The 22,996-nt window shown below is 43.3% G+C and overlaps 1 protein-coding gene across 1 annotated transcript in view; it reads left to right on the top strand.

Annotated features, from left to right (window-relative positions):
• The window catches only part of WDR7 (WD repeat domain 7), a 241,548-nt gene extending 218,868 nt beyond the window's left edge, over window positions 1–22,680 (top strand). The window contains exons 26-27 of the mRNA XM_056848181.1: window positions 15,737–15,841; window positions 22,477–22,680. Of these exons, the coding sequence (XP_056704159.1) occupies window positions 15,737–15,841; window positions 22,477–22,680 (309 nt within the window). The remainder of the gene's footprint in view (window positions 1–15,736; window positions 15,842–22,476) is intronic.
• Window positions 22,681–22,996: the final 316 nt, after the last annotated feature.

Raw genomic sequence — 22,996 nt, 5'->3', positions numbered from 1 at the left:
ATGATTACCCAGCTTGCTGGGGGTAAAGGGAGGATGACTAGGGAAGGCACTGGCAAACCACCCCGCAAACAAAGTCTGCCTAGTAAATGTGGGGATGTGACGTCACCCCATGGGTCAGGAATGACCTGGTGCTTGCACAGGGGACCTTTACCTTTAAGAAGGGGAATCAGCTAGGCTTCTGCCCCCCCCCCCAAGTAAGTATGGGATGCAGCAGAGTTCCTGTGACTAGACACAAACATGTTGTGAAGAGCCTGTCAGTTAATTGGCTGCCTGATCCCCAGTGGTGAACGGGAGATGAGCCGAACTGGCAGGTGTTTGAGCTTGACTCTTGACACACCAGGGCTCACGAGGCAGCTTCCATCCTCCTCCACAATGCCGTCATTTAATGTAGGGAAAGACTTCTTCCAGCCAAAAACGATTGCCTTGAAGAGGCTCTTTTCTCTTATTCAAGAGATGCATCCTAGTGTTCAGGCCTGATCTGTGGCTCTAGAGCTCCGGAGAGGCCTCAATTATGAAACGCTTCCTTCCCCCAAGATGAGTTCGAAACAAATAAGATTGATTTATTTTTAAAGGGGGGGATTTATTGGGATATCTCTCTGAAAACTGATTTGCTCTAAGAGATTAATTGCAAATGGCTGGGATTGCTGCCTAAATAAAATGGCATTCTGCTTTATGGGAAAACACTTGACCAGAGCTTGTGGGTCAAGTGCCGCTGAACATTTTACAGCCAAATACCTCTTCCTTTGTACGACGAGTGTCTCCTTTGTGAAACACGATGGCCCACAAGGTTGATCTTTGAGACAGAGCTGCCTGGACGTCGTTGAAGCGGGGGACGCTGACGAGCAAGTGATCTTTTTTGTCGTGTTTCCAGTATTAAGAGGATGTCAGATTCTGAAGAATGCTCAGCCATCTCACAGTCTGGGAAACCATGACTCCCCCTCCCCCCTCCCTGGTACGTTATGCTGTCATTTCAAACACTGGCTAAACAAATCCGTTTTTCGTCCACTTTCTTGGCTTCAGTACACTGTCAAAAGCCAACCTAAGTGGGGTTTGCAGAAGTGAATGGAAAATATGTTGTCAAGCTGCATGACTTTCAAGCTGCATGACTTTTAGTCATGGAATAGGGGTCACTGGGGGTGTGGGGGGGAGGTAGTTGTGAATTTCCTGCATTGTGCAGGGGGTTGGACTAGATGACCCTGGTGGTCCCTTCCAACTCTATGATTCTATAATATATATACACACACAAATAAGAACATAAGAGAGGCCATGCTGGATCAGACCAAGGACCGTCAAGTCCAGCAGCAGTCTGTTCGCACAGTGGCCAACGAGGTGCCTCTAGAAAGCCCACAAACAAGACCACTGCAGTAGCATTATCCTGCCTGTGTTCCAAAGCACCTAATATATTCGGCATGCTCCTCTGATCCTGGAGAGAATAGGTATGCATCATGACTAGTATCCATTTTGACTAGTAGCCATGAATACCCCTCTCCTCCATGAACATGTCCGCTCCCCTCTTCAAGCTACACATATGCACACACACAAGTGGGAGCCCACAAAACTCATGAAGGGGAATCCCTCCCCCATTGATGAGCCCTCCGAGGCCGTCCCCCAGTCCTGGTCTCGGATGGCGAGCCCGCTGCAGACTCGCAATCCAAGGCAGTGCCCTCCCCAGTCCCGATCTCTAGGCGTCCTGCCGGTCCAGAGCAGCTGCCTCTGGGCTGGGGGGGACGGGACGCTAGTAGCTGTGCATGGACAGAGAACGCTTTCTTTAGTTTGAGGGATTTTAACCCCCCCCCCATTTTTTTAAGTTTCAGATTTTTCTGCAGACTCAGGGGGTCCCTGTTGGGGATTCAGTCTACCCCCTATCTGCAGATTTAAGAATCCACAGGCAGGGGGCAGGCTTGGGAGTTATATATTTATCTATAGAAATACAGGGCACTTGAGAGCAGGTTTATGCTTGAACCCATAGAATCTTACATATAAACCAACGCGCTAAAAGAAACTTTGATTCTTTTAACAGCAAGCTCCCCTTCCCCATGTTGTGACAAACCGCTTTTGAAAGTCCGCTCCAGTTCAACAGAACTTTGCCTTGAATTCCAGGAACGCCGCTGTTCAGGAATCCTAGCCCCAAAGCCTTTCATGGTTCTTCACATCCTGGACACAAAACTTGATACCATTTTAAGCCTTTCGGATTCTACAGCTTCTACTTCTGTATTTTTGATGGCTTCTTCGCTGGGGATCCTTGTGGGTTTGAGTGTTGTCACACTGGAGCGGAATCTGGTACCGCTGTGTTGCTTTGATTGCATCCCAAGAATAAGGCTTAGAAAGTAATGATCAAGTCATTGTGTGACTGCTGCTCTTTTTTAAAATAGAAAGGTAGAATTTTATGTGTTCCCCCATTCCTCACCCTGTAACGTTGCCTGTGGGTCCGCTGCTACAAGTAAAATTTGTCTTTGTAACATGCAAGCAACTCCCTAGAACAGTGTAGTAGACACTATTTCTGTAAAATCGAAGCTTCTCCCCACTTCAGTCAGTCAGAAATGGAATTGATATCTCTTTCCAAAGTATTTATACCACTCAGCACAATCCTGCGTGGTGGTGAGATCTGTGCAGGTCTGCTGATCAGAAAATGTTGTCTGTTACGTTATCTGCTGCTTTCTTATTTCTCATTTCTCTCGTCCATTCCTTCATGAACTTTTAAAATAGACAGTCAGGCGCCAGAATAAAAAACTGAGGTTATCACTGACTGTCACTTTGAAAGGGGAGGGGCTGTGGCTCAGTGGTAGAGCATCTGCTTGACATGCAGAAGGTTTCAGGTTCAATCCTCAGCATCTCCAGTTAAAGGGACTAGGCAGGTAGGTGATGTGAAAGACCTCTGCCTGAGACCCTGGAGAGCCGCTGCCGATCAGAGTAGACAATACTGACTTTGATGGACCAAGGGTCTGATTCAAGTACAAGGCAGTTTCATATGGAATTGGAAGCACTTTCATTTCAAATATGTTTTCGTATAATATGAATAATGAGTTTTGTTTCATTTTGTCATTTCATTTGTTAATATCTGAATGGCCACCTCTAATTGTGAGCTGGATGAAGTGTTACAAATTTACAGAATAGTTAGCTGAACAAGATAGCCATTGTTTTCTTGTACTTCATCAAAACACTTCAGACTGTGAAAACTACAAACATGCACTCTACTTCTGTGCAAATTTTACAAAGATCTTTATGTTTTGCTATCCTGATTTAAATTTATTGTAGCGTACTACTTCTGTAAAGCAGACTGGTACACAGTAATTTAGGCCTCAGTACATTTTTGTCTTTTTTTAAAAAAAATGGTTTTTATCATTGTCATCATCAAGTCTTTATTGCATTATCAAAAAAGATATAGCAACAAAACAGAATAAGGTGGAAATTCCACCAAAATAAAATTTAAAAATAATAAAAATTTAAAATTTAGACATTTTCCAGAGAGTACTAAAATACAAATATGAATTCATTATTGATATATAGATATATATTAGAAAGAAAGAAAGAAAGAAAGAAAGAAAGAAAGAAAGAAAGAAAGAAAGAAAGAAAGAAAGAAAGAAAGAAAGAGGAAGGGAGGAGGGAAGGAAGGAAGGAAGGAAGGAAGGAAGGAAGGAAGGAAGGAAGAAAGAAAGAAAGAAAGAAAGAAAGAAAGAAAGAAAGAAAGAAAGAAAGAAAGAAAGAAAGAAAGAAAGAAAGAAAGAAAGACCATACAATCCAGAGACAAATAAAAGACAACAAATAACCCAGAGTGGAGCAGTCACGAGTCAAACATATTATGGTCAGCATGCTCCATCATCTTTTTATCCTTCATGATGGTGGCAGCAAATCTTACAATTTGGAAAATAATGAATTCGTCGCTATCTTTCAGTAATATAACTAATTTCTCCTGATCTGACCTTCCTGGGAAGCAGGATATCATGTTCCGCAAAAATCTATGACGATCATCCTCATATCTTGGACATTGGAATGTGGTTGGATAAATCCGCAATAGACTTTTGATCACAGGAGCAGACACTTTTTCTATATGGGACCTCGTTAAAACAGCCTTCCAAGAGCAGTGAAATATCTAAACGTGTCCTGGTGAAGGCCTCCCTGTACTTGCAGTATGCTGAAAGAGTCTGGGGAGGGGAAGACAGTTGTCTATAAAGTATAGATGTTCTCAAGTTGCCTACAAGACCTACATCAGTTTGAGCACTCTGATCTACCAATCTTTGATTTATGAGTAGTTTGGCTACATAGAATCCTCAAGTATTCTACTGAGAAGCCAAGACTAGCCGCCAATCTCAACTCCAAATTTGTCACAGTACAGTACTTAAAAGCCCAACTAAATATCAAAGGCTCATCTATTGTCCTGAGATCAGTTACTTTTTAAAATCTGTGGAGGTAGTTTCCCAATCCATTTCGCTCTTCTTTCCTCCCCAGTTTCTCTCTTTTTGTGGGTTCATTTCTTTTATGTTTTCATTTTAATATTGTAAGATTTCTAAGGGAATGGTTGGTTTTTATCAGTGTTGTGAACCTCTTTTGGAACTCTGGTCCAAAAGTGGGATACAAAATCTAATAAATCAATGAAAATGAACACAATAAGCAACTTCTGTGGACCAGGGTGCAGGTCCGAATTAAAAAGTCCAGCTTGCTTCTGAGAGATACCTTTATAAACAATACACCATGTTATGTATCAGTAATGTTATTTTTTCTCCAAAATCTGTCTCTATTAGAAGTATTGTTTCAGTTCAATTGTGAAGGTTCATATAAACATTTATATTAATGTTGTCACACTTCATGATTGTTTGTTTGCATTAAGATTTTGGACCAATTTTTCCCATGTAAAGCGCTCTTTCTTGAGCGAGCCTTTCTTGTATTGAACATCAACCTTGTGGGATTTGTGGTTCAAGGGGAAGTACTTTGCAATGATTTATAGCCGCAAGACCATGTAAATTCCAGGATCATTATTTGTCTGATTAGGTGGATTCGATACGTTTTTGTCACTTAATCTTGTAGGTATTTATAATAGCAGTGGTGGCATTTTGACAATTCTCAGCATTGTATCTTAACAGCAAATGCTTCCTGAGAAGTTAAATCTGTGGAGATGGTTTCTTGGCCCGTTGTGTGAGGCGCATACTGCATAATGTTTTTAGAGCAATTGTGCGTGTTTTTTTTAACTAGTCTAGAGCATAGAGCTGGTTTCTTGAATCCTTTCATAAAATTAAAAATATAAGAATTATTTTGCAGAGGGCAGATTCCTATTCTAGGCAATTTCTTTATTGTATTTTTTTTTAAAAAATGAGCAACGTGAATTATCATTGAAGGCTTATTTGTGTACAGCAAGAAGACTGAGAGATGTTCCCCTTCCCCAAAGGTGCTTCTCTGAGCTGATTGAAATATTCTTACCTCATCTAGATAAAGGTCACATGTAATTCACTACTAGCCTGTGAGTAGGGGGGGGGGACAGAGTTCTTTTTTAAAAAAGATGCAGCAGCAGTTTGCAGCAACCATGCGCCCATGCATGTTTACACAGATAGCGAGATATCGGCTACCTTTGCTCTGAAGTATTTTATGCCCCTTACAGTAATCTGGGAGCCCAGCCCCTTAATTACATCCACTTAGAGGTGAGTGCTCCTAATTAGGAGTAACTGCTCAAAATGCGCCGTTGACTTTACTGCCATATTAATTTTTGGCAGTGTCATCTTGAAATATCTGAAACAGAAAAGGAGCCGTACGCTCCTTAAACTGCGAATGTAAATCAAATCTTTGTAAATGTCTGGCGTGCTTGAAAAATAGGCTGCATTGATTTTTTTTTAAGAGATCAGCGTAAATAACTTAATAAAATGTGATGGGCTCAGAGGATATGGGGCGTGTTGGTCAGCGCTCTTGTTTAGCATCATGTAATGTTTTGAGGGGGCGTCTGAGCGAGTACATTTGAGATAACATTTTGTGAAACACGCTGTAACACTCAGATGGCTGCAGCTGTTGTCTAATTTTTTCTGGATTAAGTTTGGCCAGGAAAGACGCTGCCTCATTTTCAGCTTGTCATTTGCCCAGGAAGTAAAAGCAAATTGTAATGAGGGAATCACAGCAGGAGAACCTCTGAACAAATGAGAAGCATATATTGACTGACAGCCAGCATGCCATTTCAGTGATAAATGTATTTTTATACACTGCTGTTCAAGGTCACTTTCTGTTCTCTTTGTATGCTGGCTGTCAAATCATGCAGTTTTACGTTTTAATACAAAGTAATTTGTGATGGCTGATGCAAAATAATAGCATTAGATTTTTTCCCAAGAAAAAATTAAGATGTATATCTGAGTTAAAACTTTACCACTTTTTATTGAGGAAACCATGTGGAAGACAAATAGAAAATAAATTAAAGACCTTAACACGAGTCTGTACCGCCTTCTGATAATGTAATAGTGAGGCAGCAATACTAAGGACACGTAATGGAGTTCAAACGAAATCAAGATAATCTACTTCTATTAATGTATTTAGGATAGAAGTGTGAATTATTTTATCCCAAAGATAATGGAACTTTTCGGAGTGGTGTGGAAAGAAGACAAGTTCAAAATTCTAACAATATTTATTTGGAGAAACCAGCAACGAATCTGTATGAAAAATGGAAAGTTCGTTTTAACTCTGCCCTGAATATAAAATTATCGAAGTGGAATACACGTGTTAACATCTGTTCAAAATCTGTTGCAAAGGGGGGGACCACTGGAAGGCAAAATATATATAGCTTCGCTTGAAGCATGTGACTGGATGACGTGTAAGATGGCTCAAAAGAACCATTGCATAATTTTTATGAGTATTAAGAAAAAAACATTAAGTGTGCGTGCAACAAATACATGATCCAAATGTCAGAAAGCCAGCAATGCCTGCAGCTTCCTGTGAATTGTATACTCACTCATGGCAAACCCAGGTTTGCTGCTAAGTAATGTGTGAACACTGAATGTTTGACATTGTGTATCATATGAAGAAGAAGTTAGTTTTTATATGCCACTCAAGGGAGAATCAAACTGGCTTACAATCACCTTTCCTTCCCCTCCCCACAACAGACACCCTGTGAGGTAGGTGAGGCTGAGAGAGCTGTGACTAGCCCAAGGTCACCCAGCTGGCTTTGTGTGTAGGAGCGGGGAAACAAATCCAGTCTACCAGATTTAGCCTCCGCCGCTCATGCGGAGGAGTGGGGAATCAAACCCAGTTCTCCAGATCAGACTCCACCGCTCCAAACTACTTCTCTTAACCACTACACCACGCTGGCTCTCCTACATCATGCTGGCTCTCCTACACCACACTGGCTCTATATGCATGGAAATTGCTTTCCTACACCACATTGGCTCTATATGAATAGAAATTGCATGCCTATCCAAGAAAGTATACTCTACAACATATTTTCTACAGTTTTAAAGATGTGTATCACTCAGTTCTGTCTAGTATCCTGTCGCTTCATACTGGTCATTAATGTACTACAAATGAAGGGCACGAATGGAGTTTACCATACCTTGCTTCATTCCTAGCTTCTGTTACCCTGAAGGAACAGGGAAAAGAGGATTCTTTCTCTGGATTCCTTGTTCAAGGTGTCGATTTTTTATTTTTATTTTTCGTTTTTGTACTGTACAGAAAGGGAGCTAGAGAGCTGTCTTGGCATGGTGAAAACAGTAATAATTCTGTGTTACTTCAAGGTAACTTTTACCAAGAATGACAAGTAAGAATTTATTGTTCATCTCACAGGATCTAAAGATTGCAACAACCAAATATAGGATTTGGGGAGGGGTGCCCAAAACAGAGCGAGGGGGGGGATTCTCTTTGAGAGCAGAATCAATCAATAGCCTCATTGCCGTTAATATTTCCCCATACTGGCCAACAGGAAGAAGTTTTGCCTCCAGACTGGAGCTATGTGTGACTTTGAATTTGCTTAAAGCTGTTGGAATTGGTTTCCCTCAGATATTCCTCAACAGTTGCACATCTTCTTGAACCTAAAAAACAAACAAAGGAAAAGCTGTACAGAATTGCACTGAAAGACCGTTCATACAAACATTCACTTTCTAGTAGTAGCCAGTCCGATATTCAAATAAGAAGAGGAAAAGGAAGATGAGGAGGAGGAGGACTTGGTTTTTATACCCTGCTTTTCTCAACATTTAAGGAGTCTCAAAGCGGCTTACAATCGCCTTCCCTTTTTCTCCCCACAACAGACACCTTGTGAGGTAGGTGAGGCTGAGAGAGTTCGAAGAGAACTCTGGCTAGCCCAAGGTCACCCAGTTAGTTTCATGGTTAGGAGTGGGGAAACAAATGAGTGTGGAAATCAGATTTTAGAACCACTCTTGCTGGCTTATTGCTGCGTTTGATTTTTTAAAATAGCATATTCACTTTACGGTGGGTTGCATGTAGTCATGCCATTTCCCGGTGGTTAGGAGTGATGGACTCTAATCAGGAGAACTGGGTTTGATTCCCCACTCCTCTACATGAAGCCAGCTGGGTGACCTTGGGCTAGTCACAGCTCTCTTAGAGCTCTCTCAGCCCCACCTGCCTCACAGGGTGTCTGTTGTGGGGAGGGGAAGAGAAGGTGATTGTAAGCCGGTTTGAGTCTCCCTTAAGTGGTATAGCAAGTCGGCATATAAAAACCAACTCTTCTTATTCAATTAACGTACTAAAAACTGCAAAGCTTTCCACAAATATTCAGTGCTTGGCATTTGTTACGTGAGCAGCCGCTGAACATATTCTTCCGTAAAGCTTTTATCTGAGGCCTGCTGTGTCCTTTGCCTCGCTGAAAACGTCAGCGAGTAGAAATGCATTTGATTCAGCTGCAAGGATGCATGGATGCGTGCACATCCTTGTTTATTTGACTAATAAATAAAGAGTGAGCCCTGCAAAGTGCAAACCGAATTACGCCATGGAGAGGGAAATCTGTTTTTAAAGGATTAGCATCTGCAAGGAAAGCCCATAAATTATAACATCAAAGCGATTTGGCTCCCTTAAGGATTGCAGTTGTTTGGATAAATTGTCAGTGGCCAAGAGTGCAACAAGTTTGCTAGCAGTATTGATTTTCACCTTTGAATTACCCAAACATTTTTCATTGGCAAATATTAATTGCTTGTTAAGTGCTAAGGAATTTGATGGCCGAAATATTGAATCCCATAATTAATCGGCCTTTTAAGTTCCCCTTATCATTAAGCAATTGAGATTATAGAAGACACTGGCGCTTGCTAGAGCTAGCCTATCTTCTACATGATGTACAGTAAGCAAATATCACAATAGATTATTCATGTCTTTTTGGTAAGTGCAGTACATCTTGGTTTCTGTTGTACTGCATCTCTCTCTCTCTCTCTCTCTCTCTCTCTCTCTCTCTCTCACACACACACACAATCAATTATGGGGGGTTGCTTGAACTGCAGATTTTACCTACTTGTTCTAGAGGTTTTCCTGGCGCTAAACCTGGCCCTTAAAATACTCGGGACCTGGCAGGAGCATATTCCCATTTTCCAGGATCTTTTGGTTTTGTGCAGCACTTAATTAATCAAGAGAATGATTGAGTTGGTTGGCTGTCCAGATTTGTTCTAGAGCCAATGTCCAGTTGAATTTTAATTAGAATCTGTTTTTATCGTAATCATTTATAGGTTTTATGATCTATTTAAGTTTGAGTGCTATGTTGTGTATGCCGTGAACCGCTCGGAGTCCTCTGTTAAGGAGAGGGTGTGGGTTATAAATCGAATGAATAAAATATTCCCGAAGGGTCTGCTGTACAGAAAGTATTATTTAGCTATAATGGATCTACTTGACCTGCAGTTCTTAAAACAGAAGACGAGGCTCCTGGAGATAAAGATTTGTAGATAAGACCGGACAGGGAAACCTGGTAGGAGTAAGAGACAAGGAATGCTAACCTTGTTCCCACTCATTTGATAGAAACTGAAGCCCAGAAAGCAGTGCCTTAATTTTCATTGGATTTTTTTTCATTGACGATTTGTTTGTTTTATTTATAACATTTATATGCCATCATAGAATCATAGAGTTGGAAGGGACCACCAGGGTCATCTAGTCCAACCCCCGTTCACAGTGCAGGAAATTCACAACTACCTCCCCCACACACACACAGTGACCCCTACTCCATGCCCAGAAGATGCCCTCTAATGAACTGCCTAAGGTCATAGAATCAGCATTGCTGACAGGTAGCCATCTAGCCACTGCTTAAAAACCTCCAGGGAAGGAGAGCGTACCACCTCCCGAGGAAGCCTGTTCCACTGAGGAAACGCTCTGACTGTTAGAAAATTCTTCCTAATGTCTAGACGGAAACTCTTTTGATTTAATTTCTACCTATTGGTTATGGTCTAACGTTCTGGGGCAACAGAAAACAACCCAGCACCCTCCTCTATATGACAGCCCTTCAAGTACTTGAAGATGGTTATCATATCTCCTCTCAGTCTTTTCCTCTTCCGGCTAAACATACCCAGCTCCTTCAACCTTTCCTCATAGGACTTTGTCTCCAGACTTTTCCACCCAAATAGGGTCCCTAAGGCAACAAACAGCAAGGCACTAAAAATTTATTTTCCCCCATTTTTAACGGAATATTGTTCCATTTAAATCCAGTGTTATTCCATCACGGAGCTCAAAAGAGCACATGAAAGGATTCCCAAGAGGTCTCCTGTGCAGCTAAGCCTATATCTGCCTAGATTCAGCATGGTTGCCATATCATGTGCCTTCCACCTGTATTCTGGTTGTCTTCTGGAAGAAGCGAATGCCCAGCTCCTATTGTTGGGTCTGCCTGCATAGACAGGTATGGTTGCTTACTGTTCTATGACCTTAGGCAGATGATGAGAGGAAGGGCATCTTGGCCATCTTCTGGGCATGGAGTAGGGGTCACTGGGGGGTGGAGGTAGTTGTGAAGTTCCTGCATTGTGTTGGGGGTTGGACTAAATGACCCTGGTGGTCCCTTCCAACTCTGTGAGCCCACTCTGAGCCTGACCTTCGGGTTGGGGAGAGCGGGGTAGAAATGTAATAAATAAATGAATAAATTCTAACTGTCCCATCAATGTCCTGGTTGATCTTTGGAATATGAAGGTAACCCAGGTGGTAGACAAGGTCTTTCCTGGGCAGCGTATCGCCAAGGGAGTCAGATTGGCTCACTGGAATGCAAGGCAGCTGGAAACAGTGAAGTATAAGGGACAGTAACTAAAGTCTGTGTGTGTTTTGTTTGATTTTGCCATCAAGTGACAGCTGAGAGCCAGCATGGTATTGTGGTTAAGAGCGGTGGACTTTAATCTGGAGAATTGGGTTTGATTCCCCACTCCTCCGCATGAAGCCTGCTGGGTGACCTTGGGCTAGTCACAGTTCTCTCAGAACTGTCTCAGCTCCACCCACCTCACGTCTCTGTTGTGGGGAGAGGAAGGGAAGGAGATTGTGAGCTGCTTTGAGGCTCCTTAAAAGTAGAGAAAAGCAGAATATAACAACCAACTCTTCTTCTTATGACAACCTCGTAGATTTTTCAAAGGAAGAGACGTTCAGAAGTGGTTTGCCATTGCCCGCCTCTGCATAGTGACCCTTGTATTTCTTTGTGGTCTCCCATCCAAATACTAAACACGCTGGAGGGGGAGGTATTGTGTTTGGCTCTGCCTCCTGCAACAGCCATTTTGGCTTTGGCTCCACTTTTTGAGGCAGCCTTTTTGGGGTGGGGCTCACACACACCCCCTCAAAATTTCAAAGATGCTCTGTCTCAGATTCCAGATTAAATATCGTACATTGGCAGGATGTTGTTTTCTTCAGTGCCCCCTTATAGCTGGGCAGCTCATTCCTGAGCTTTGCGGCTCCCGGGGGACGGCATAGCCGAGGTGCCACCGCGCCACCTCCAAAGCGCTTTCCCGGCCACTGGAAGACTTTAAAAAGCCTTTTTAAAAGGTCGGCAAAATGAGTACCCAGCTTGTTGGGGGTAAAGTGTAGATGACTGGGGAAGGCACTGGCAAACCTCCCCGTAAACATAGTCTGCCTCATTGACATCGGGATGTGACATGACCCCATGGGTCAGTAACGACCCGGTGCTTCCACAGGGGACTTCCTTTACCTTTTACATTGTACAGTAGCAGCTACTGTTCTGAAATTTTACATGTTGCCGACACAGACCCCCATGGGCTGGCATCCTAATTTCTTTATGGCCTTGGTCCCTCTAATTACACGCTGCAGGTTATGTCAGGAGTGAACATAAATGACTGTGTCGATCACTGGGCAAGGAAAAATGACGCGAGCCTGTGGCATTCCAACACCTTTCCTGCCACCAGAGGGGCAACTAAGGATAATACCCTATAAAACAAGCTCTGCGAAGAGAGTACATTTAGGGGAGCGGGGATATTGTTTGGTAGAGAAAAAAATCAGCTTCATAATCTTGTTCCTAACCCTCAAAGTGGATTTCTGCAGTTTTGCGTAAACAACAGTGCACTTGATGTATAAAGATTTGTTTCTCAAATCTATTTTAAGCAGTTTTTGAAACCCCTTCCCATTACTGAGAACATGAGTTGAATGTACCGACAAAGGTTGTGGTGGGCTTCATTAACCCTGTGGTCCGCCTGTTGGGCAAAAATGCCAAGGCTCTGTTGCCAAAAGGCATCATATAACAGCAGCTAGCAAAAGGGTACTAAGAAGAAGAAGAGTTGGTATTTATATGTGGACTTCCCCCAACTTTTAAGGAGAATCAAACCAGTTTACAATCTCCTTCCCTTTCCCCTCCCCACAACAGACACTCTGTGAGGTAGGTGGGGCTGAGAGAGCTCTAATAGAGCTGTGACTAGCCCAAGGTCACCCATCTGGCTTTCTGTGTAGGAGTGGGGAAACCAACCCAGTTCACCAGGTTAGAGTCCGCCGCTCATGTGGACGATTGGGGAATCAAACCCGGTTCTCCAGATTAGAGTCCGCCGCTTATGTGGACGGGTGGGGAATCAAACCTGGTTCTCCAGATTAGAGTCCACCGCTCCTAACCACTGTACCACACTGGCTCTAAGTGGACTGCAATGGATCCTGATGCAACCAAGAGGACGATCCCCTTTTAATTCCATGCAAAAAGTCACACAGACATAACCAGAATTTGCTCTTTGTTGAGGCAGCAGTAGCTGTTGCTTGAAATCCATGCAAGTAAATATTTGAAAAGTAGCTGCAGGCATGCTTCCTCCTCATGTGTGGAGAACACCTGCAGGCCACCTGCCCCAGGTTGCTCTGCCGCTTGTGCACTTGGGGCTTGCATTTTATCGCTCACACCTCACGAGAATGCACATCTGGCCATTTTCCGGGTGTGGCCTAGGGGCTAAGATGTGGCTGTAACTCTGGTGAGAACATCTCCGATGTTCCTGGCCCAAGGGATAGACCTGAAATGCATTGCTTTCAACACTGTACTAGCTCTCAGTCTTGGCTGGCTTTGCCTAGGTTGCTGTAAGGGGCTATCGATACAATATTTATGATGTGCTTTGAACTTTTGAGGGAGGAGCTGCATCAGTAGTTATAAAGCTCTTGCTGTGTGTTGCCCACAGGCCTTTTCAGAATGCACAAAGTGAAAATAAGCAGCAAAGCATTGCTTGTGCACATGCACACCCACACCGTTCCCTGCCTGAAGTACATGTCCTCAAGCAGTTTTATGTCTCATTCCTATTTTTGTTTTGCCTTAGCCTTTTGCATAAATTCTCTTTCTGGTGCGATGCCTGTTTAACCGCAGCGAGATAACTGTAGGCACTCATTGTGACTTAACAGAGTGGTCGCCGTAGGAATATAACTAGCTCTTTGAACCCCACAGTCTGTTAAAAGCCCTACATGGATATTCTCTCCACAGCCAGTTGACCCACTGGCAGAAAGGTCAGTCTGCAGCACAGGTCAAAAGAACCCTCTGTGCATCAAGGGAAGGCAGGATCACGCATAGATTGCCTCCCGACATCTTAGATGGAGTCTTCCCTGCGCCCTGCTGAAGTGCCTTAGCGTGCTGAACCTGCGAAGGAAGGAACTTTGAGCCACACGTGAAACAATTTTTAAAAAGAGAAGGAGGAAAGCATTTGCCTTAGCAGTGTGTGTGTTGTCACTGAGACAGGAACAAGGAGATACCAGAGGTCTAAAAAATAATTATACAAGCATCATACACACACACACACAATTCAGAAATCACAAAATGTAATAGAAGTTACAGAAAATTATTACAAGCATACCTCGGAGATATGGTGGGTTCGGCAGGTTCGAATATTGTAATAAAGCGAGTCACACAATTTTTTTTGTTTCCCAGTGCATATAAAAGTTATGTTTATACTACACTGTAGTCTATTAAGTGTGCAGTAACATTATGTCTAAAAAAATGTACTGTAATAATAATGAAATCATTGCAAGAATTACCAGCATGTGACACAGAGACATGAAGTGAGCAGTTGCTGTTGGAAAAATGGTGCCGATAGAATCTCTCGAAAACGCAGTATCTGTGAGGCTCAGTAAAGCGGGGCGCAATAAAGCGAGGAGTGCCTGTATTGTGATTATGAAAGTACGAGGTTATGCCATAATATATCCGTGAGTCAAAATGGCAACAATTAGAAACAGTATCGAAAGAATTTACAAGCCTAATGTAGCAAATAGCAATTTGAATGCAGATATCGTATAGAGCTTCAACATGGCAATTCTATAAAAAGGTTAACAAACTAGAGCAGAGCACACAACAGACAGGGACAGGATGCTGGCTAAGTTCCGGTTTCGATGTCTGAATCTTCATCAGTCATGAACGACCATGCATTGGTTAATTTGGGAGCCAAAAAAATCAAGAGCAAATTCATGGTCTGTAGTACGGTGCAGCTTCAAAGGACAATCACTATGGCTCCTACCCAAAGGTCAATCTGTGTGAGAATTTTTGAATTATTTATATATATTTTTGATGCTTGTAGAATTATTTTTACACCTCTGGTACTTTGTATCTCCTCGTTTTAGTCGTTCAGAGGTTCTTCCCTTCTTTTTTGCCACTGAGACAAGGACGTCGTTGTTGTGCTCTTTCATTCCTCTTTGTTGTGTTGATACTCTAAAACACATATTAATGAGAGCCATTCCTATCTTTTCTTTTTTCTTTCACATTGTCTGGCTAGTGGAATTTATCATGAAGCAATGTTCTTTCTGAACACTGCCAGACTTTACCTTTGAGGATGATGGTTGGCTTGCTGGATTTTATCATTTGCCCACCCGTGCTTGCTTGCTTTATTTATTTATTTATTTATTTATTTCTGTTTGTTATGGTCCATTTTTCGCACTTGGACTCAAGACAGTTGACACAGAGTGAGCCAATACAATGAACAGTATGGGACATTCAGTGAGCATTGCAATAGGAAATAGGGTTGTAGAACCAACCCGAAGTCTGAAAACAGAACTGAAGCAAAGCATGGGAATTAATATGACCCATTAAATGATGCAAAAATTACATGGTACAGTGCAACTCTATTGCCTGCATTTTAAAAAGCCCTCTTGAATAATTCAATTTTGCATAGTTTACAGAAAGCCAGGAGAGTGGGAGCCACAGTGGTGTGTCTGTTCTTGAAGACAAATGAACAAACTTTTGGTTCAGTCCACCAGGTTTCGCAAGAGCAAGCTTCCTTAGAAATTCTGCAGTTGTATTAGCTTTTGGTGGATGTTCTTCCTCACCTTGTCACCCTCTTCTAATCCAGACGTATTGAGGTGTGCCTGTATGATTGTAATGAGGTGGTCTTTTACATCACTGTCTCTTATTCTTGCTTAGACCATCCATGGCCACCAGGGGCCCATAACAGCTGTGGCGTTTGCTCCTGATGGACGGTATCTTGCCACTTACTCGAACAAAGATAGTCACATCTCCTTTTGGCAGGTAAGCAGCATGTTTCAAAAAGGGCATGTCATATTTATTTGTTTTGCTCTTCTTAGCTCTATCTTAAAATGTTTCTGTGTGTATTAGTGTAGTAATAAATCTTCTAAATAGAACGACCATATTTACCCTGTTAACCTGCTGGGTGACCTTGGGCCGGTCACAGTTCTTTCAGAACTCTCTCATCCCACGTGGAGGCAGGAAGTGGCAAACCACCTCCGAACGTTCGCTTGCCCTGAAGACCGCAAGTGGTCACCACAAGCCAGCTGGGACTTGACGGCACTTTTCCACCACCACCAAGGATTTTAAATGTCAAACCTATACACTGTGTGGCAAATTTATTTATTTATTTTAAGTATTTTTTATTGTATAAAATATATTGTCACAATACAAAACAATACAGTACAAAACACAAAAAGACGATACAGTACACATAACAGAATATAGATATTTAAAACTACATTTCTTAGACAAGACGTTGCTTTGTAAGTAAAGTAGACTTTAGTTATAGTGAAATTATGAAATAGCTATATAAAATCAGGCTATGTAAACGGTTATTAAATAAGCCTAGTAAATTTATCCATTATACCATATAATTCTCGAAATAGCTATGTTGTTACATCTGGAGAAACTTACTTCTATTCAGTTAACATGGGAACAGCTTAGTAATATATGTAATATGGCAAAATTATTTTAACTGTGTGCTATTTTATTGGTTGAGACGACATGAGACGACAAGAGTCACTGGAAAAGACAGTCATGCTAGGAAAAGTTGAGGGCAGCAGGAAAAGAGGAAGACCCAAAAAGAAATGGATTGACTCAATAAAGGAAGCCACAGCCTTCAGTTTGCAAGATCTGAGCAAGGCTGTCAAAGATAGGACATTTTGGAGGACTTTCATTCATAGGGTCGCCATGAGTCGGAAGCGACTTGACGGCACTTAACACATACACATTTTATTGGTTGCTAGCCACCCTCAGCCTGACTTCGGTTGGGAAAGGTTGGGAATTCAAATACATCAAATAAATAAATAAATAAATAAAATGAAAATAAAAAGTAAAATAATAATAGCCACATGATGCTGGGAAATGGCATGGATGTCACGTACAGTGATGACGCTCCCAGTGGGCACAGTGGTGGTGATACCATCTACACCAGGGGTGTCAAATCCATTTGTTACAAGGGCCAGGTATGACATACCGTATTTTTCGCTCCATAGGACGCACCTGACCATAAGACGCACCTAGTTTTTAGAGGAGGAAAACAAGAAAAAATATTGTTTTCCTCCTCTAAAAACTTGTCTTATGGAGTGAATGCCGGCTGGGCGCATGTGCATTGGGACGGCGCGAGCCAGTGTTCCCCGCCCCGACGCCCAGCCGGCTCTGTGCACCCCACCCGCCTCCCAGCTGGCCGTTAGGGCGGGGGACGCCGGCTCACGCCGTCCCGATGCGCACACGCACAGCCAGCTCTGTGCGCCCCGCTCGCCTCCCAGCTGGCCGTCGGGGCAGGGAACGCCGGCTCGTGCCGTCCCGACGCGCACACGCCCAGCCGGCATTCACTCCATATCCCCTCACTTTTGAGGAGAAAAAAAGTGTGTCGGATGGAGCGAAAAATATGGTAAATGCCACTTGGCCTGGCAAGGCCATGCATACCATAAAATTTAATACCAGGTACTGGAGATAAAACTTTATAGAAGACACAGGCGAAGCCAATTTATGATATTATTAGTTTTACTTTCTTTTTTACTTAAAATACAAATATGCTTAAAACAATAACACTCTTACAGTATTTTTTTAATAGTCTTTGATCATTGACACCTCAGGACTGGGGTGGGTGGGAGGTGGCTGTCTCAGCTGGCTCCTGGGCCAGATAAAAGCTCTCAAGGGGCTGGATCCAGCCCACAGGCTGCACGTTTGACACCCCTGATCTACACAAACTACCCGGCACCATTGGGTAAAGAACATATGGGCAGTGGGAAGGCTCACTGACAGACAGGGGGAGGAAGGATATGCAGGCAGGTGGGGATGTATGTGGGCTGGAAGGACAGCGCAAGCAGGGTCCTGGTGGTGGGCAGAGAAGGAGAGGGGGCCCTAGACACTCTCTGCCTGGAGCCCTACGAAACCTGGAACCGGCCGTGGCTGCAGTGACACTATGTACCTGGTACCGTAGTAGGGTGGTCGATTTATTTTATTTTTTTAATCAGGAAAGACCTGTTTCAAAATCTACACCGTTTTTTAAAGATTCTTCTGCGGAACTACAGTCATGGAAAAATGCAGTTTCTTGTTTTTGTTTTTGAAAAATTCGTTAATCGCTGGCAAGGGCTCTAAAAATAAGTATGTGAATGAGCTTAGCTTTCACTGGGAACCTAATGCACTACTAAGCTGGGGCATCAGGGGGTTCTCCTGGGCAAGCCCTACCAAAGTGAAACAGGCGTTGGGCGGTCAAAGCACTCCCATTCATTTTGGCGGGGCTCACGCAGCAGACATTCCGGGAAGAGTACGCCTCCTGTTCATAATCGCAGCCCACGTAGGTAAAATACCTTTGTGAGCGCAGGAGGAACCTCTGCTGGAAGAATTACCGTTTCCTTGGATTCCGCATTCCTGTAACTATCAGTGAACAGTATATATCTTTTAATCCACCGTGAATTTCCGCATGTCATTCGGTGATAACTGTACATGCTGGGAAGAGTATTGAATTATTATCCATCTTCGTGTAGAGTGTGATTTCTGAAGCAGTGAATAAGAACTGTGAAAACCCTCTTCCATCACTTGCATATATTTAGCTGAGTTACATAGGAAGATCTAGGGAAGCAATCAGACGTATTGATTGAGATGTTTTACATGATCATCGGAGAGTGTGGGGGACGGCGGGGGCGATCTCCGTGCCCAAGCACGTGCCTGAACAAATAAATTGCCACACTTAAGTCTACTGTGTTTAAATCCTCCTCTCTTCTCTGGTGGCTTTAAAAAAAAACTCATAGCTTTAACATAAAGAGTTAAAATGAGCCCAGACGTTGTGTTTTATAATGTGCCCCCCTGCACTAGTGATTTCTCTCCCCACCACTGCCCTGCCTGTGTTCTATTCAGCACTACTATTAATGCAGGAAAATCAGTAACATTAGTCATCTTAAAAGGGTTATTACTCAAGATGATTTAAATTGTGAAAATGTCAGCGGGGCTTGCATGCTCCCTGCCACAGATGCCGTGATTTACACTCTCTGACACCATTCTGCTGCTGAGAAGGACCAGGGGAGGGGAAAAAGTAATGGTTTCTCTGTTGCACTGATCAGAATTCAGGACATGATATTGGCAGTCGCACATCTTAAAATGTCCGAGGATACGCCAAGGTTTTCATGTGTCAGAATCTCGGGCGCAACACTCAAACCGTCATCCCCACCTGTTCTATGCGAAATTTCAAGATCCTAATGCATTTAGTTAAAGGGGGGGTGTTCAAGATTACAGGGGCAGGTAAAGGGGCTGTTGCTCTATTTCCTTGCTTTAAAGCTCATAACACCTCTAGCAAAGCGATACAAATTGACCAGTTGCCTAGAGAATTGGAAGCTCCAATATTTAAAGGTTTGTTCCCTTGATAGTTTGCTTGGAGAAATGGCAGAACTATAGAAAGCTACGGCCTGTTGTTGCTTTCTTTCTTTTTTCAAAACATACCCTATCGATAACACCTATTCTGCTATTCAGAAGCGTTGGTGACCGAAGCAGATGTTTTGTATGGGGATCTTGAGTGGCTGTGGCGGCTTGAGACTCGCATTCTAACTCATACAAAAGACAGCCTCAGCAAGCTTCCTAAATCAAGTTATTTGGCAGAGAAGAGCAAGAGTCCCATAGCACATTAAAGAGGAGAAGAAGAGGAGGAGGAGGAAGAGGAGGAGGAGGAAGAAGAATTGGTTTTTATATGCCGACTTTCTCTACCACTTGAGACTCAAACCAGCTTACAATCACCTTCCCTTCCTCCTCCCCACAACAAACACCCTGTGTTGTAGGTGGGGCTGAGAGAGCTCTAACAGAGCTGTAACTTGCCCAAGGTCACCCAGCTGGCTTTGTGTGTAGGAGTGGGGAAATAAACCCAGTTCACTAGATTAGCCTCCTCCGCTCATGTGGAGGAGTGGGGAATCAAACCCGGTTCACCAGATCAGCCTCCACCGCTCCAAACCACCGCTCTTAACCACTACACCATGCTGGCTCTCTGGCATGGCATGAGGTTTCATGAGCCACAGCTCACTTCTTTTTTTTATTTAAATTTTTTTATGGTGTTTAATACACAAATACAACACAAACACAAGTACCTCGCACACACAACCTGCAGTCGTCTTACAATACTTCTTGCTAGGAACAAGATTTCCTTCAAATATCGAATGTGGGCAGAACTCTAACAGCTCACTTCTTCAGATACGCAGTCGACGATTTGTCCTTATTGACTACATGAGTATATGCCTCTTCATTAATTCTAGGTCAAGACTACATGACTTTCTGTGAACCACTTTTCTCACTCTAAATAATGAGAAAGATTATAGTGACTGAAGAAGACTTTCCCTCAAACCATGTCACACCCAGGAGCTCATCTGTTTGTACAGCAAATGTAACCTTCAGATTCTTGTAACTTGGATATATGTAATCAAGTGGTTTTTGGCACAGCAATTGTAACTTGCAGACACTTCACCATGGGTAACCATGTTAGTTTGTCTGTAGCAGTAGAAGGCAAGAGACACCGGAAAAGACATGCATGCTATGAAAAGTTGAGGGCAACAGGAAAAGAGGAAGACCCAACAAGAGATGGATGGACACAATAAAGGAAGCCACAGCCCTCAATTTGCAAGATCTGAGCAAGGTTGTCAAAGATAGGACATTTTGGAGGACATTGATTCATGAGTTGGAAGCGACTTGATGGCACTTAACACACACACACAGCAGTAGAAAAGAGCAAGAGTCCAGTAGCACCTTAAAGACTAACAAAATTTCTGGCAGGATATGGGCTTTCGTGAGTCACAGGTAATACTCGCGAAAGTTCAGACCCTGCCAGAAATTTTGTTAGCCTTTAGGGTGCTACTGGGCTCTTGTTCTTTTCTACTGCTACAGACAGACTAACATGGCTCCCCATCGTGGTTTGATTTGTTAATCAGTACTGCAGTTGCAAGTTTGTTTGTTTTTAAACGCATGTTAAATGCAGGATCAAATCACACATTCCAGCAGCAAAGGCTGAGTGTTGAATTTTTGCACTGGAATACTGTTGCCCCAATACATTGATTCTGTGCGGGGAGTTCCAGTGAGCACATAGATCTTCCCCGCCAACAAGGGTGTCCCTCTTCACTGGAAGAGTGAGCTTTGCATATGGATACATAGAGCTAACCTTCCCGTGAAAGGGCATGGGAAAGGCTGTTCTCACAGAACCACTTGATTTCTATTGTCTCAGCAACCTTCACAAGAATCACGTATGGTAGACCATTGCTCTTTATCCCCATGTGTACAAATTGGGTCAGGAAGGGCTGTGGCTCAGTGGTAGAGCCTCTGCTTGGCATGCAGAAGGTCCCAGGTTCCATCCCCGACATCTCCAGTTAAAGGGACTAGGCAAGTAGGTGATGTGAAAGACCTCTGCCTGAGACCCTGGAGAGCCGCTGCTGGTCTGAGTAGACAATACTGACTTTGATAGACCAAGGGTATAAGTAGTATACCACTTATTCAGTATAAGTGGTAGACCATTGGCTTGGCATTCAGAAGGTCCCTGGTTCAATCCTCCACATCTCCAGTCAAGGAGAAGTGATATGAAAGACCTCTGTCTGAGACACTGCAGAGCCGCTGCCGGTCTGAGTAGACAATACTGACTTTGATGGACCAAGGGTCTGATTCAGTATAAGGCAGCTTCATGTGTTTAAGAATGTGAAAATAGTGCCTTGCATAAGGCCATCCACACTGGGACTTCACATTAAGTAAACCATATATGCGGCATTCACTAAACAAGATTTGAGTCTGGTAGCATCTCAAAGACCAAGTTTCCCAGGGTACGAGCTTTCGAGAGTCAAAGCTCCCTTCCTCAGATGCCATTCCTACTTGTATCTGACGAAGGGAATTTTGTCTCCCAAAAGCTCATACCCTGGAAATCTTGTTGATCTTTGAGGTGCTACCAGACTCGAATCTTGCTGTTCTACTGAAGACCAACATGGCTTGTATCCATTTTAACTAGTAGCCATGGATGACCCTATCCTTCATGAATATGTCCAACTCCCCTCTTCTAGCCTTCCAAGTTGGCAGCCATCACCACATCTTGGGGCAGGTAGTTCCACAATTTAACTATGCGTTGTGTGAAGAAATGCTTCCTTATTGAATCTCACCCTCCAGCTTCAGCACGTTCTAGTATGGTGACCCCACGTTCTAGTATGATGAGAGAGGGAGAAAAGCTTCTCCCTGTCCACTCTCGCCATACCATGCATCATTTTATAGACCTCTATCATGTCTCCCCTTAACCGCCTCCTTTCCAAGCTAAACAGCCCAAGGTGTTTTAACCGCTCCTCATAGGGCAGTTGCTCTAGCCTCCTGATCCTTTTGGTTCCTCTTTTCTGCACCTTCTCAAGCTCTGCAATATCCTTTGACATTTACTGACGGTTTCTCTCTTTCCCAATTTCTCCTGGCAGATGAACACCTCTCTTTTGGGAAGCATCGGAATGCTGAATTCTGCACCGCAACTTCGCTGTATTAAAACTTACCAGGTGCCCCCCGTCCAAACGGCATCGCCAGGCACCCACCAGGCCCTCAAACTGGCCAGGCTCATCTGGACTTCCAACCGCAATGTTATCCTTATGGCGCATGATGGCAAAGAGCATCGGTTTGTGGTGTAGAGTTAGGAGGCAGGAATTCTTTCTCTAAATACAATTTTCTTTTGAAACTCCCTGGTAAATTTCTCTTCCTCTCTGTGATCTTAACCCTTGGAGGGGTCCGTGTTGGTGACCGTAAAAGTTATCCAGAGGGATTGGCCCAATGGCGTTATATTCTGCTCGGTACTCTGCGGCAGAGCCCTTCTTTAAGCCATCTGCTAAGTTGAAGGTTTGCTCATGAACTCGGCAGCCCATGGCAATGAAACGAGCAGGTTGGGGGGCAGGAGTTTAAATCAGAGACGTGTAGGTAAAAGGAGGATCTTGAGTACACGGCAGCCTG

This window comes from Euleptes europaea, chromosome 4, assembly GCF_029931775.1.
Source record: "Euleptes europaea isolate rEulEur1 chromosome 4, rEulEur1.hap1, whole genome shotgun sequence".
Classification (NCBI taxonomy): domain Eukaryota; kingdom Metazoa; phylum Chordata; class Lepidosauria; order Squamata; family Sphaerodactylidae; genus Euleptes; species Euleptes europaea.
The sequence above is the reverse complement of the archived record's forward strand: the minus strand, read 5'-3'. Positions and strand labels throughout refer to the sequence as shown.